Source organism: Cynocephalus volans, chromosome 13 (assembly GCF_027409185.1).
Source record: "Cynocephalus volans isolate mCynVol1 chromosome 13, mCynVol1.pri, whole genome shotgun sequence".
NCBI lineage: Eukaryota > Metazoa > Chordata > Mammalia > Dermoptera > Cynocephalidae > Cynocephalus > Cynocephalus volans.
Genome location: NC_084472.1, coordinates 105,058,743 through 105,074,024, shown reverse-complemented (window position 1 = coordinate 105,074,024; position 15,282 = coordinate 105,058,743). Strand labels below are relative to the sequence as shown.

General features: G+C 41.7%; 1 protein-coding gene across 2 annotated transcripts in view; it reads left to right on the top strand.

The window, feature by feature from the left end:
- Positions 1–15,282, top strand: part of FUT10 (fucosyltransferase 10) — a 77,088-nt gene that overhangs the window by 56,015 nt on the left and 5,791 nt on the right. Inside the window, exons 4-5 of one of the 2 annotated variants that reach the window (XM_063077225.1) lie at positions 5,934–6,769; positions 6,977–7,225. In XM_063077225.1, coding sequence (XP_062933295.1) covers positions 5,934–6,769; positions 6,977–7,204 — 1,064 coding nt within the window. In that variant the 3' untranslated portion in view covers positions 7,205–7,225. Of the gene's footprint in view, positions 1–5,933; positions 6,770–6,976; positions 7,226–15,282 lie in introns of those variants that run through there. The other variant, XM_063077224.1, reaches the window with a different exon arrangement.

Genomic DNA, 15,282 nt, shown 5'->3' with positions numbered 1-15,282 from the left:
TATTTGTGCTTATCTGTGGGATATCCATGTGAACATTACTAGCAAGCTGTTAGGTATCTGGTTGAAGCTCCAGGGAACGGTCTAAATGGAAGTTAAATTTGGGATCTATCAGTAACTAGATTTAGTTCACACCTGAGTGGGAGTGGAATGATCGTCATGTTGTCAGTATTGCTTGAGAATAAATCAATGAAAAGGTGTCACTTTGGGGAATGTACTAAAGAGAAGTAATCATCTGTCTTGCTCCTCTCCTTGCCCAGTCATATTGTATGTAGTTGCTCAGAGGTTTTAAATCTGGATTCGTGCTATTGGTTTAAGGAATTACAGCTGTACATCAGGACCCTGTTTAGTTCAAAGCATGAATTCCAACTGCCAAGTGATTATACTGGGGAGGGTGATTGGCAACTCACATTTGGACGATGGAACCCTTAGACTTGGCCAAGGGGAGTCTGCTCTGGCCTTCCTCCAGCTGTGCCCCTTCACACAGGGGGAGAAGTCCACAGACCAGGGTCCCATGCCCACTTGTGGCCACAGAGCCCATGCCTCCTCCTCAGAGGAAGATACCCCATCTAGGTACCAGGCTCCTAGAATCCCCTGCTCCAAAGGCCTGGAGTCCACTTCCAGAGCCCGTACTGGCCTCTTCCATGGTTTATTCTCCCAAGGGCCAACTGGACTACAAGCACATACCCCAGGCTTGCTGGTTGGCCAAGGGTGACTGCAGTGCTGTGGGCTGTAAAAGAAAAGTTTTGCACCAGTCACTTGTTAAAAGCAGCAAGACATTTTATTCATGCCACTGCAGTAGGGGAGAGAGACTTCAGCACAAAACTGAGCTCAACTCCTGAGCTTAACTCTACATACAAATACAGCAAAGATAGCTGGAGACTTATAAGTCAACCGGCAGAGTGAGAGGGGTGAGTGGATGGAAAATTACTAAGAGGACATCAAGGGTAGGGGGATTCTTGCTAAAGGCAGGCCAAGGACTTAGATATCAAGTGTAGGAGATGAAGAATTTGATCATATATCCAGGGTGGGGATTCTTGCTAAACTGGCATAGCAGCGTTCTTTGCTAAAACAGGGCTCAGCAGGCCAATGTCAAGGCCTAGGTGAGAAGGAGGCTCAGAGGAGTCTGACTAAATTTTGGTGAAGAAGGGAGTCTTGCTGGGATGGAGCTTGTATTTGCAAGTTGGGGTGTCCATATCCATAGACACAGGATCCCCACAGTGTGGGCAGTGCCAGGCATGGAAGGAGAGGGGGCCAGGCACCACCACGTTCTGGCTGAGAACTCAGAGGGATCTGAGAGTTCTGAATTTGTACCTGGCCTTCCAGCCACACGTTCCTTTGAGGAATTCGAGAGGCTGATGCCAGTGTGGACAAGGGCAGAGCTTGTCTTCAGGTGCTTCTGGAGGCCTCCGGATGGTGGGGTCGGGGCGGGGGGCAGGACCCAGAACAAGACACGAAGGAACCTTGCAAAGATGAAGTGAAAATGCCTGTCCCCTGCGGTGGCCCTGAGAATGGAGGGGAAGGCTTGGGCACTTAGGGAGGATCCTCTCAATTCACATCTTTTCACCCCATGCATGGCCCTAAAGAGAATTGTTATCTTTGCAGAAAATGATGTTAATTTTTAATACGTGTTATCTACAATTTTGGTGTGAACTCTTGCTTTACACACATATATATTTATCACGAGGGTATATATGCGGAGGTGGAAGGATAAAACACTTAACAGCTTGTTAGGTTTGTTTATAGCTTTTAAATGTTTAGGCCTGTGGCACTCAGGACTCTTTCTGTACTCTAGCCTTGGGCCCTGTGTGTGTTAGGAAAGGGACTGCAAATTTACTGACTGGCCTGCAGTGCGGGCGGGCACAATAAAGGGGCTTGAAAAATCTCCATTTCCAGGTCTACAGTGGGCATACCTCACTGAGCACGTATCACAGAGAGAGGCTGCATGACACAGGGTTGATCGAGGCGCAGGCAAAAGGACTCTTGGAAGGAGGAAAGAGAGGAATCTCCCTTTGGGAGGAAAGGGAGGAATCTGGGTCCAGAAGTTAATAGGAAAGCTCTTTGGGTCAAGTGGCCTGTCAGAGTCCCTCTGAACTGGCTAGAGCCAGGACATCTGCAGAGGTGCCTGTGTGGCTCACTCCTTTGTTTAGAATTTAGCCTTTCCAGTTACCAGCACTATTCTTTCACTTTTTTAGTTACCCCTCAGAAGTTTGGAGAAAATACATGATCTGGTGGAGTTGTGTGGATACGTCAAGAAAATTCTTGTGAAAAGACTTTAAAAATAGCAATGAACTATGCAGATACTAGATGATAATATAGGAGGCCACCCTTTGGCCCAAATCGTTTTTCCTTGAAAGTTTTAATTCTCTCTGTTGGAGTATTTTTGGTGGGACATTTTATAGGACACACAGTTATATGGTAGAGGTTCTTCTTTTTTTTAAAGCAGAGCTTTACCTTTGCAGCACATTTTGTGGGAGCACATCTCTTTTCCAGATTAAAGCATGCGGTCTTCATGAGCAGCTGGCTAGGTGGGAGCACGTGGGAGTCCAGGAGCAAGTCGCTCATTCAACAGAAGCAACGCTGCAGCGAGGCCAGGGAGTGCTCCGGTCCTTTGCAATTAGCCAGTCTGAAATTCTGGTCCCCATCTGGGGTTTTTATCTCTGAATAAGTGATTCAAACTTTGTTGGTAAAGTGGGGTTAATAATTCATATTGCCTTCTGTTTTCACCAGTTTGTGTGGGATTTGGAAAGAAGAGCCATGGCCTGCAGGAGGAGGGGGCGTCTGAGCCCGTCTCAGAGCATCTGCCTCTCCTCTGCTCCTGGGCTCTTCCCAAACCGTCCCCAGCCAGCGATCTGGCATCACCTGCAGCAGTAGTTTCCTTCTGTTTGTATTCCAAGCTGCAATTCTCTCTATGGTACAGTTAGTGCCTAAGATGCATTTGTCAGCTGTTGCTTAAAGGAACGAGTACATGTGTCAGTATTTAGTAAACACACAATGACCCAGAAGAATGAAAGCTTGAATCCAAAGTTGTTGAATGTAAGTTGACGTGAAGATGGGAGTGATGATGACTGTGTAAAACTAGTCAACTAGTCGCATGCAAGTTCATCACATTTTCACGGGTTTATCATAGGTTAATTGGTTTTCATTTCTTTAAAGACCCCAGTTCCAACTCCTGTTATAGTAGGCATTGCCCTGGAGTTGGGGAGAGCTAAATCACTCCATTGTGTCCTGAGCACATCCAATGCCTTTTATAAATTGCTCACTATTGACACTCATATTTCTGGCCATGATATCCCCAGTGAAGTAGTTTAGGTCTGTCATGGTTCTAATTTCACTATTCTTGAGTGTTTACCATCTGAAGCTCTAGGCTTAGGAGAGAAGCTCACAAGGCAAAAGGACATATTTTTAAATTTTTCCCAGATAATTTTAGTTTGAAAGAATTTAACAGAAAACCTATTTTAATGTAATCGTGTGTGTGTGTGTGTGTATGTGTGTGTGTGTGTGTGGTTGTGTTTCAGGTGTGTATCTCAGGGAAGTTACTAGGAAATGCTTTTTTAAATAGCAACTATGGGAAATATTTCTGAGGAATTAGGTCCCTTTGACTTTCTCTCTATTAAAGAGGCAGCCCCCACTATTAAAGACAGCCTCCCCCCTGCAAAATAAACAGAAAGATGGTTGTATGAGAGTTTCTCACTCTGATTTATGAAAGGGTTTGTTACTTCTTAATACACGACTATTGATATTTCTTGCTTACGTTCTGCAGGCTTTTTTTGCTCCTGCAGATTGCATGTGTGAGGAACCTCACCCTTTTCTCCCTTACCTTTCAACATTGAGCTTCTAATAGCAGCTTGGCTGGAGGTAGTAGAATTAACCTGTAAACCTGCATCTGGTTATCATGAGTGATAGGCTCATTATAACTGGTGCAGGATTCAAGTTCCATTCCTATTACCAACACAATGTGAGCGGACCTACACAGCGGCCACAGAAGAGTCTAGACACAGCCATTTTTGGTTACTCCTACACTTTACTGAGCAGAGAGGAAAGCCAGGCCCTCTCCACTCTGAAGCAGTGGCTCCATGCCTTCTGCTTCTCTACTCTCCCTTTTGGGTGTTTGCTGTTTTGCACTCACAGTGAACCAGATGAAGAACCACAGATGAGACTCCTAGCAATTAGCAGCTGACAGCCACTGGCATTCGAGTCACTTACTCAAAACCCCTGTGCCTGATCTCCGCCCCCCCGCCCCAATCAATTCTGGATCTACTTTTATTTTAATCATATCCTCTTTGTCTCTAATCTTACCAACTTTGATCCCTGCCTCTGGTTCCTGTGGATGGGACTCTAGTACTTTTTCTCCCATGTAAACAGCCTTGACTCTCTGTAACACCTTAGATGCAAACCTTATGTTCTCCCTCAATTTTATGGGTTCCATTTCCCATCATTGGCCACTTGACCATCCTAGACCCTTCCTGAGCAGCACCGACTTCAATGTTTCCTTTCTTCTCAAATTCTTTTCATGTCCTCATATTCTCTTTATTAATGTTATTATCCTTTGCCAACCGTCTGATTCTATTGCCATTAAATTTCAGGTGTGTGGATGAGTATTTTTTGTGATGCCAAAGGTCAAATGTAGCAAATTCCAAGTAAGCAAGCATATAGCTATTTTTACATGTTAGTAATTCATTGCTGCTGATTGAAAATAAAAGCCTGTTATCAAAAGAATTACTTTCTTCGGCAACTTCACTGTGCTTAGTCTATGTACTCTGCTGTAATCTTATTTGATCTTTAATTGTTTAAAAGCCTTTCCTGATTAATTGATTTCTCATTGATGTACTATTGGCACCAAAGAATTTATATTTATTGTGCACTGTCGTTAAATAATTAATTTTTATGAACTCTAACAGAGAATATGTTTTATTCTGCTGGAAGTGTTTATTTGGTAGTTTTTTGTTTTGGGATTTTTTTTTTCCAGTGGATGCTAGAAGATGGACTTTTTTGTTGTTGTTTTTTGGCCATTTCTTTACTTAATTTCCTCATTTATTTTTAAAAACTGAAACCAGAGTCCACAAAATCATTGGTGTCACAAACACTTCAAAAATTCTGTATTACATATTGTGATATTGTCTTAATTCTTCTTTCTCAGTTATAGAAATAAGTTCTTTCTGGTTGGATCTCCACCCACACAGCCAAGAAACACTTGCTTACCACATCCATCTCTTCTGTCTGCACATTATCATCTTTCAAAGGTTTTCCAGTTAATCCTGTGGAAGCTGGAATCCCTTGTAATTATAATTCTGTTATGCTTTCTCTTTATTTCTTGATGTGCTTGTTGATTTCTGTCCATCCTGCAGCGGCCTGTAACACAGTGCTATCAGCTCTTTCCTCTTTAAAAGCCTCTTGTCTACCATTCTGACTAAGACTGATTAACTGCACTTTGTTGAAATCGATCATTTTGTATTAAAGAAATCTATCCTGTATATTTTTTCTGGCTATTTTTGCATGATTTCACTTTTTTTTTCAATTAATCAATCTACCAGCCTGGTTTCTTTTCCCTTTTTGGCTTCCTTTCCCTTCCTCTTTTCTTTTTTAAGAACTGTCTATCTTTATCTCTTTATTTCTCCTGCCCTATTTCTTGTAGACAACACCTCTGGGGAGAAAAGCCAATTGCAGGAGGCAGTGGAATAAATTCTCTTTAGAACCTGGCCAGAGGCTACTCCCACTTCCTTTTTATAAAATGAGAAAGATATTCCCTCTACGTGGTGATCCTCTTCCTGACCAGTTTCTGGGGTGAAAACGTCATGATTGGCTGCAAGGCACTTTGCAGTGACACTGTAGCATGCTGCAGCCTCCAACGGTTCTGCATTCTAATCTTGTGGACTCAAATTCAGACACCGAAATTCTTTAGGGCATACTAATTAATATTTTATCTCTTTTCTTAGGTACTGACTTTAACATAGATAGCTTACCTCTGCCTCGGAAAGCCCATCACGACTGGGCTCTTTTTCATGAAGAGTCCCCCAAAAACAATTACAGGCTCTTTCATAAGCCGGTCATCACCTTATTCAACTATACTGCCACATTCAGCAGGCATTCCCACTTGCCACTAACTACCCAGTACTTGGAGGGAATAGAAGTCCTGAAGTCACTCCAATACCTAGTTCCTTTACAGTCCAAAAACAACCTTAGAAAAAGACTTGCTCCACTGGTGTATGTACAGTCAGACTGTGACCCGCCATCAGATAGGGACAGCTATGTTCGTGAGCTGATGACTCACATCGAGGTTGATTCCTACGGTGAGTGTTTACGAAACAAAGATCTCCCTCAGCAGCTGAAAAATCCAGCCTCTATGGACGCTGATGACTTTTACAGGATCATTGCACAGTACAAGTTTATTCTTGCTTTTGAGAATGCAGTTTGTGATGACTACGTCACTGAGAAGCTCTGGAGACCACTGAAACTGGGGGTAGTCCCTGTGTATTATGGATCCCCCAGCATCACAGACTGGCTTCCCAGTAACAGAAGTGCTATTCTCGTGTCAGAATTTTCTCACCCCCGAGAACTGGCAAGTTACATCAGACGACTGGATTATGATGACAGATTGTATGAGGCCTACATAGAATGGAAGCTGAAGGGTGAGATCTCTAACCAGCGACTTCTGAAAGCTCTCAAGGAACGGAAATGGGGAGTGCAAGACATCAACCAGGACAATTACATCGATGCATTTGAGTGCATGGTGTGCAGCAAGGTGTGGGAGAACATCAGGCTTCAGGAGAGGGTAAGTGAGTCCGGGTCAGCAGGGGTGCTGGGCTGGCCGTCTGGAGGGTCTCTGCCATCCTGCACAGGCGCTACGCTTGTCTGTCGCGGCCCCCTCAGCTCTGCTCTTCATTCTAGGCAGAGGCTGAGCTGTGCAAGAAGCTTGAATTTTTATTCCTATCCTTTGGGATTGACATGATGTTTACAAGTCACGTCCTTCTTCCCGAAGGTCTTCAGCTCTCCTCTGTTGTTTCTCTGGAGGACATCCCTGTTGCAGGTGCTGGGCAGTGACATAAGGAGGCTGCAGAAGGAGGGGAGATTGCCCCGAAACAAAAAATCTGAGAGTTCTGCATATCATCCACGTGCTCAGTCCTCTCACCTCCCCATCAGTGCTATGGCAAAGGAGTATGATGACTTCTGCCAGCCCCTACACTCTCGCCGTGGGCTGCAGTTTTGAAACTCGTTTATTTTATTTTAACATTTATATGTACATATTTGTGAAGTACAGTGTGTTGATTGAAACTCATTTTTATTTCACATACACAGCTAACTTCTCTCTCTCGCTCTTTCTGGCACAAATACATGCCTATTTATGTACAGAGAGACTATAGTCAAATACTGATGGGCATCAAATTTAAAGACTTCCTTTTCTTAAATTATTTTAAAGTTCTTAGTAATGTCTTCAAATTTCTAGATTGCTCTTGGCCTTTGTTTGCTTTACTTTATTTATGGTGGGAATGGTTCCACTTTATGTGCAACCAAATTTGTTAAAAGGAAATTTGTTGAAAGAAAAAAGAAGATTAGCTTCAACTTCTCTTGAAATTTTTAAACAATGCTGTGGCCCACACTTGCCTGTCACCCATCATCCCCTTGACTGACTCCCATGTACCCCTAATGTTTTATCTAAATGCTATGAAGGCAAATTATTTTTGTTAAATGTTTAAATATTTATTTTAGCTATCATAATAGTTTCAGGTCAAACATCAGCCTAAACAGTGTGTGAAATTATTTTTATCTATTTTATGTACGCTATGTGGGGCTTTCATATACCAAGTATTGTATGTTTAGACAATTATAAAATATTCTAAACATTATTTTCCTGATTTGAACAATTATGAGAATTTTAATTCTTCTATCTGATTTTATATAACAGATTCCAACTCAATTATTTATTTTATGCTGAGTGCCTTGGTCAGCAACAGGAACACTGAATCATTCTTCTCAGAGAATGCATCCTGATTTCTGATGACTTCCTTTACAGTCTAATTTATAGGGCCACATTACAGAAAAAAATAAAATACACAACACACAGACACACACACCCACATACATGCAGACATACACACAACTGTGAAAACACCTGAGAGAGTAGAGACCACATTAATTGCCCATGCTATACCAATTATTTATTCTCACAATATATCGATGAACTTGTGAGGGTGACGATTTGCCAAGGCTAGTTTTCAAGAACTTTTCAAGGCTTGGAAGTTATATTCACAGGAAATTGAAAGAACTATGCAAAACCCACCTGCTCCTGCGCCTCCCAGAAGCCCTATTAGAATGATTATTGGGGACTGGAAGAAAAGGTATAATGATATTGGTAAACAGTTTTTTAAAAAGATGTGGGAGAATACATACGTTTCTGCATTGCAACAGAAATAGCTAACGGATTTTGGTGTTTCAGAGTGCCTGAAGGTGGTATAATTGAATGCCATTTTCTGTGGACTCATTGAGGAAAAATCAGTAGAGTAGGCTCACCTCCAGCATGCTCTTATTTCTCCCAGAGAGGTGGTCAGTGAGGGTGATTAGAAGGTTCTGCGTGCATTTCAGTGAATGTTAGTTACAATTCTAAAATGGTAACGTTCTCGTTCTCGTTAATGAAAAGCAGAACAAAACATACCACAAAAGAAAATTAAAGGCTATGAAACCAGTTGTTTTCTTTTGCATTTATTTTACAAGATTTGTTACAGCTTATGTATGCCATGCCTTAAAGTAAGCTATTTAAATACGTTTCTTCACTTTTTCTCTTTCAGCCAAAGAGAAGCTGAAAGAAATATGATTTCCCGTAACTCTGATTATTTTTATCTTACAATTCGTAATAGTTAAAATTGCTGTGTTTGGATGTGGAAAATACTGTTGGAATCTGCAGTGTATTTCCCATTTTTCTACTCTGCTTCTTTCCTTCTCTTACTCTCATGAGTATGTGGACTTACTGTATTAGTTATTTCTATTGCTGTATAACAACATTACCACCAAATATAATGGCTTAAAGCAACATAAAGTTTCTGTGGGTCAGGATTCTGTTCATAGCTTAGCTGGGCATTTTGCAAGGCCACAGTCAAGGTGTCAGTCAGGGCTTGATTCTCATCTGGAAGCTCAGCTGGGGGAAGGTTTGCTCTTAGGCTCACATGCTTTTTGGCAGATTAAGTTTCTTGAGGTTATAGAACTGAGGGCTGTAGCTTCTTGCTGATAGGAAGCTGGAGGCCACCCACAGTGCCCTGTCATGTGTGCTCCCCAACAAGGCTGCTTCATTCCTCAAACCAGCAAGGAAGCCAAAGACTCCAGCAAGACCAGTGCTGCAGTGTCATACCTGTAATCACACACACCCTGTCACCTGTGCCATGTTCTATTGGCTAGAGGCAAGTGAGAAGTAATGCCCACACTCCAGGTGCTTGCTATAGACTGAATGTTTGTGACTCCTGAAATTCATATGTTGGAACCCCAACCCCAACGTGACGGTATTTGGAGACAGGGTGTTTGGGAGGTAAGTAGGTCATGAGGATGGAGTCCTCATGAATGAGATTAGCGCCCTTAGAAAAGAGACCCCGGAGAGCTCTCTCACCTCTTTCCACCATGGAGGAGGACACAGCAAGAAGGTGGTCGTCTGTAAACCAGGAAGCAGGTCCTCAATGGACCTTGAATATGCTAGTGCTTTGATCTTGGACTCCGTGGCCTCCAGAACTGTAAGAAATAAATGTTTGTTATTGAAGCCATACAGTTCATAGTATTTTGTTATAGCAGCCTGAAGAGACTAAGTCACAGGGGAGGGGATTCCACAAGGGCGTTAGTACCAGGAGTGGGGGTCACAGAGCCAGCTTGAGTCTGTCTGCCATGCCTAGTGAGTCTGAGTAGGCTTATTCTCTACTTTCTGTGCTTTCATTGTGTAGGGGAAAGACTCTCAGTGTTGAAAAGGTCACCCCAGGAGTTAATTATAGTCAGTTAAAGAGTATTTATTGATAAATGATCCTGTCCTCAAAGAGGTTGTTTATAGGGGTGATAACTTGTAATCATCAGAAATATGACTTTACAGAATTGGGATAAATTTTTTAAAATTAGTTTTATTGAGGTATAATTGATGGACAATAAATTTCACATAATAAATATTTAAAAGTGTACAATTTGATTATGATATGTGCATGCACCTGTGAAACCATCACCATAATCAAGATAGCAAACATTTCTATAATACTCCCCAAATTTCTTCATGTCTCTTTGTCATCTGTTCCTCTTACACACCCTTTCTCAATTACCCATCTGTTTTTTGTCACCTGTGAAAAGAAGCGCAGAAAATTTTCTAGAATTTTATATAAATGGAATCATATGGTATGTAATGTTGTAATAATGTCAGCATTCATCCACAATGTGTGTCTTGATAGTGCATTTCTGAACAATGGATATACCAAAATTGCTTGTCCACCCACCTGTTGATGGACATTTGAGTTGTTTCCAGTTTTTGACTATTATAAATGGAAATATTATGAACATTCATGCAAAGTCTGTATGTACAAGTCTTTATATGGACATAACGCTTTCAGTTCATATCTAGGAGTGTAATGGCTAGTCTGTGTGTAGATGTGTACGTAACATTTTGCAGAACTTCCAAACGGTTTCCAAGGTTGTTCCATCTTCCACTCTCACCAGTATTGTATGAGAGTTCTGTTCACTAACACTTGGTGTGGTCAGTCTTTTAATTTCTGACATTCTAGTGGGTGAATAGTGGTATCTCACTGTGGTTTAATTTATATCTCTCTAATGACTAATAATGCTGAGCATTTTTTAATTGCTGATTTGCCATCAAGACCTTTTTTGATGAAGTGTCTCTTTTGGTGACTTGACCTATTTATCAGTTTGCCCTTCCAGTCTCCTTCAAGGGACATGTTGACTTGGTTGCGAGTGTTGTGTTTGTTCAGTGGAAGAAGAAAACTGAGTCAGTATTCAGTATTTGTAGTTGCATGTAATCCCGAAGTACAGTCTCAGCAAGGCAGAGTGAGGGACAGGGACAGTGAAGCAGGGGAGGAAGGACAGCCCACACTAGGACGTGTTATTGTGCTGGCCACTGCTGAGTGCGACTCATCATTTATCTATGGGCCTGCATGCCCACAAAGCTATGTAAACTTTCTTAATGTCTCTTTCTCTGTAGGAAGGAAGTAGGAAGAATTTATCCACTGGTTTCTGTCTCCTATTGGTCATTGGTTTATCCCATGAGGTGTTAACTGCCGCTTCACTTCTGGGATGTGGATGTGTGCATGTCAGCTTCCTGTGGGGTCTCAGAGCAACATCAGTATGGAAGCTTTAGGGCAGAAGATGAAAGGCACAGGTGCAGGCAGGATGTGATGTTCTGTAGGTTATGTCTTATAGAGTCTTTCAGTCCATGCAGTGCTAGAACAAGAGACCATGCTGAGAGGATCTGAAATGATGAAATGAAAGGTGTCTGATGTAGTCCATCCCTTACACCACTCAGATTCCCTTGTCTTCCTATTATATCCAGGTCTCATACTACAGTACTTAACAATTATGAGAGGGACACCATCATTTCTTCCCTAAGAGAGGAAGTACAAGTTCAGGTAGTTGCAGAATTCTCTTGAAAATGTTGATCAACCCCAATCTCTGAACAACTTCGGATGGGAGGGTTAGCAAAACAAATTCTAGACAACCCTGCTACAGCTCATCCAACTTCAGTAACGATACACATCCTCTTCCACCTCTGCAACCCAGTTTCTGTTTCCTTCACTCTTGGCCAGTGACTTGACTGGCTTGGGTTGTTTGCCTGGTGGGGTGACCCAGACCGTCTTCCTTTGGGAGTGTGTAGCCGCCCTGCCCCTCCCAGGCTGTGTTATGGCAAGCGAACTTCCATGTTCCTCACTGTGCGTGGACACTGCACAGTCCTGGACATGCCTTGTTTGCCTCCACTGCATGGCAGTAATGTTAGCTCCACATTAGTCCCATCACCTCCACAAGTACAAGAAGTGGCATGAAGAACTCAAAGTGACCAAGTAGCATTTGTACTTCTGTAGACTCAAGTTCAGTGGAACCTTCCTATGCCCCTAGTGGAAAAGAATCCTCCTTCCCCAATTAACCAGGAACCAGAAACCTAGGAAAGCCTAAGGTTGCAGGGATGAGAAGCACAAAATGAGCAAATGGGTCTCTGGGAATGGTGTTGAGATTAATCGATCCCACTTGAACTGCTTGGTTCCTATTACTGTCTAGTCTAGCTATTTGGAGTACAGTTTCATGTAAGGACCACAGTTTAATGAACACAGAGAGTATTGTCTTTGAGCAAACTTTTATCTAATATCTACTAAGTTTAAGATCTTATTCTACCTGTATCACAGATGTCAGTTTTAAAAGCTATCCAAGAGACATATCTTGGGTCAAAATTTTTGTTTGTAAAGACTAAACATGATGTTGTAAGTAGTTCGAATAATTTTTGGAGTTATAATGATAGGTAAGGTATGCAAATGGGGAGAATTTGTAGGAAAAAAAGAAGGATTCAGTAGGACATGACTCTAAAAAACCAGACAATTTAGAGATTTCCTATTTATATTTAAACTGGACAGAGTGGACAATCTGTCTTAAGGTTAATAGAATTTACCTTCTAATTTGAATTACATGTAGTAATTTCTCATTGCTTTGTATATTTTAAATTGCAGAGAGAACAATTCCAGGTTGGAGATTATTAACCTCATGTGCTCTACATATAAACCATCCTTTTCCTTACTTTGATTTTTCTTGTCTTACCCTCCTTAAGTCATGGTCTTAGAATCATAGAATGTTAGACTTGAAAGTAGCTTAGAGGTCACCTCATTCAGCATCCTTTCAGCTGCTGAAACCTAGCATTTCCATTGACTCTTGTCTTATGTTATATCTCAGTGCTAAAATTCCCTTTATGTTCATGAACATTGTCTACCTTTTCCACTACATTCTTTAACATATTAATGGTAGGTATTTCAAAGTTCCTGCCTGATAATTCCAACATCACAGTCATCTCTGGAGTCTGGTTCTGTTGATCGCTTTATCTCTTGACCTTTTTTTTTTCTTTTTTATGTGTCTTGTGATTTTTGATTGGTTGCTGGACATCATGTTCAAAAGTACAGAGACTGAGGTGATTAACTATTACATGAGGAAATAGGCATGCCTCTTCTGTCAAGCTGTTAGTGTGTGTGGGGTTGAGTCAGTCTAGTTAGGAGATTTGGGTTTTGTGCTGCTATTACCTTTAGTGCTCCACAGGCTTCAAGTTTTTCTAGTAATGATAATTATCCTGTAATTAGTGCTGTTACCTGTGCTCACAGTGAGGCTAGGGTGCTAAGGAATGTTTCTCAGTATTTCTCCTCCACCCTCAGCTGTTATCATTTCCTGCACTGCTGTGTCACAGATGAGGTCCTCTCAATGCTCTTGCTCCTGCTATGGCGGTAAACTGCTACACCCTGATACTTAGTAGAAGGCCTACATTGGGGGGGGGGTGGCTTCTTCACTGTCTTGGCAGCCTCAGGCTAAGGCAGGCTCTGAACTCCTGGGTCTCAAGGATGAAGCTTTTTCAGTGTTTCTGCCTCTCCATGGCAGCCAAACTTTGCCTCATACCTGTGGTTAGTTTGGATGGGAGAGTTTTGTGTCCTTCCCCAGTGGTAGGTGACCGATGATATTGTAGAATTCTAGGCCCACAATAGTTTTCAACCTGCCCCCAACCACAAGACAGGGAGTTTTATTTCTCCTCCTCCCCCAGAAGTAATATCCTTTTCCTTTGGATCTGGTGCAGAAGGGTTTGCTACTGCTCCCTTAATGGCTTAAAACATTTTCTCTTTGTGAGGAAAGGATCTGGGGGGGTTGGAGGGACTTCTTGAATTCCCTCAGTGGAAGCTGATCACCCTCCCTGTCTAAACCAAGGAGAGGAACTCTCTCTAGTCTCCTGCCCTGCCCTAGTCTTCTTTCTGGACATTTGAAGGAAGTCCATGGAAAAGAACTTTTGAGTGAGTTTGAACTCTCCTTTTGTGTCTGGGGTCTCTCAGCTATTCCAAACTAACATGATAGTCCATCCTTCACCATTAAGTGTTTCTTAAAATTTTAACTGATTTCTTGTTACTTGTTTGTACGGTAGACACCTCTTTCTCCTGTGTTCTGCCAAAGGAGAAACAGATCATATTTCCACCTCTCCTTGGAGGGGCTTACCACTCTTTGGAATTCATTGGGCACAAAAACAGCTATGAATTTGAGGATTGTCTGTCTTTTTCCCATGTTCTCTTTGGAAGAAAAATCTTTTAAAATCATATTTTAGGAACAGCCTGTTTTACTGCCCAAGACCTTAGCTGGAAAAGAATGCTGAAACTTAGTTACTTCTAAAAATGTCATAACTATTCTATCAGACACACTTCCTTCAGATCGTACTATGAAATATTTCTGGCGGAACATTAGAGTGAACGAGTCCATTTTATAAGATTCTTTTCTCTGTGATGTCACCTTCAGATGGAATTCTATCCTACACTGTTGAATGGACTCTTCTCTTGAGTGGGCCCATAAGGAAAAAGAGTATTATTATTGACTTTCTCATATAAACACTTATGCAAGGTCAGAGTTGAGAAGGCTATTGAAGGTTATATGATCTGTACAACTACCAGCTGACTGGTGACTCAATTATCATGAGCAAGTTGTCTGCTAATTTGTGTTGGAACATTTCCAGCATTGGCAATTTCGTTATTTTTTAAGACATCTGAGACTTCCCAGATTTTAAGCCTTAGCAATTCCTAATGGTCTGCAATTTGGATTTTCAGGCTGGTTCTCTGTGCTCTATGTTGTCTTGGTAAATAATCCCTGCTCTAGTTCCAGGCCCTTGGAAGCCAAATGCCGTGATTATCTGTCAGTCAGTGGTTCCCAAGAGAAGGGAGGGTTGGGAATCTCTGTCCTTCACACTCTACTAAACAAGTTAATCCACAATTCCACTTATAGTCCCTTCTGATGCTTGAAGATAAGCTCTGTGTTCACTCAAAGTCATCTCTTTTTCAGGCTAAAAACCCCTTGCATCTTATGTTTCCTTTGGGAGTTTTAAGGAAAACAGAATATGTTGAATTCAACCATAGGTAGTACCCAAATCGTTATATTTACAAATTGGTTGTTCTGCTCGGCTTTCTAAATTTGGATGGATGAAAATTCTAATCATTATAAACCCAGTGCATTAACATTGCTGTCTTCCCATTAAACATTTTGTGTTTTTAGAAAAAGATATACATGCACATAGGTTAAAGAATCAGGTAGTTCTACAAAGTT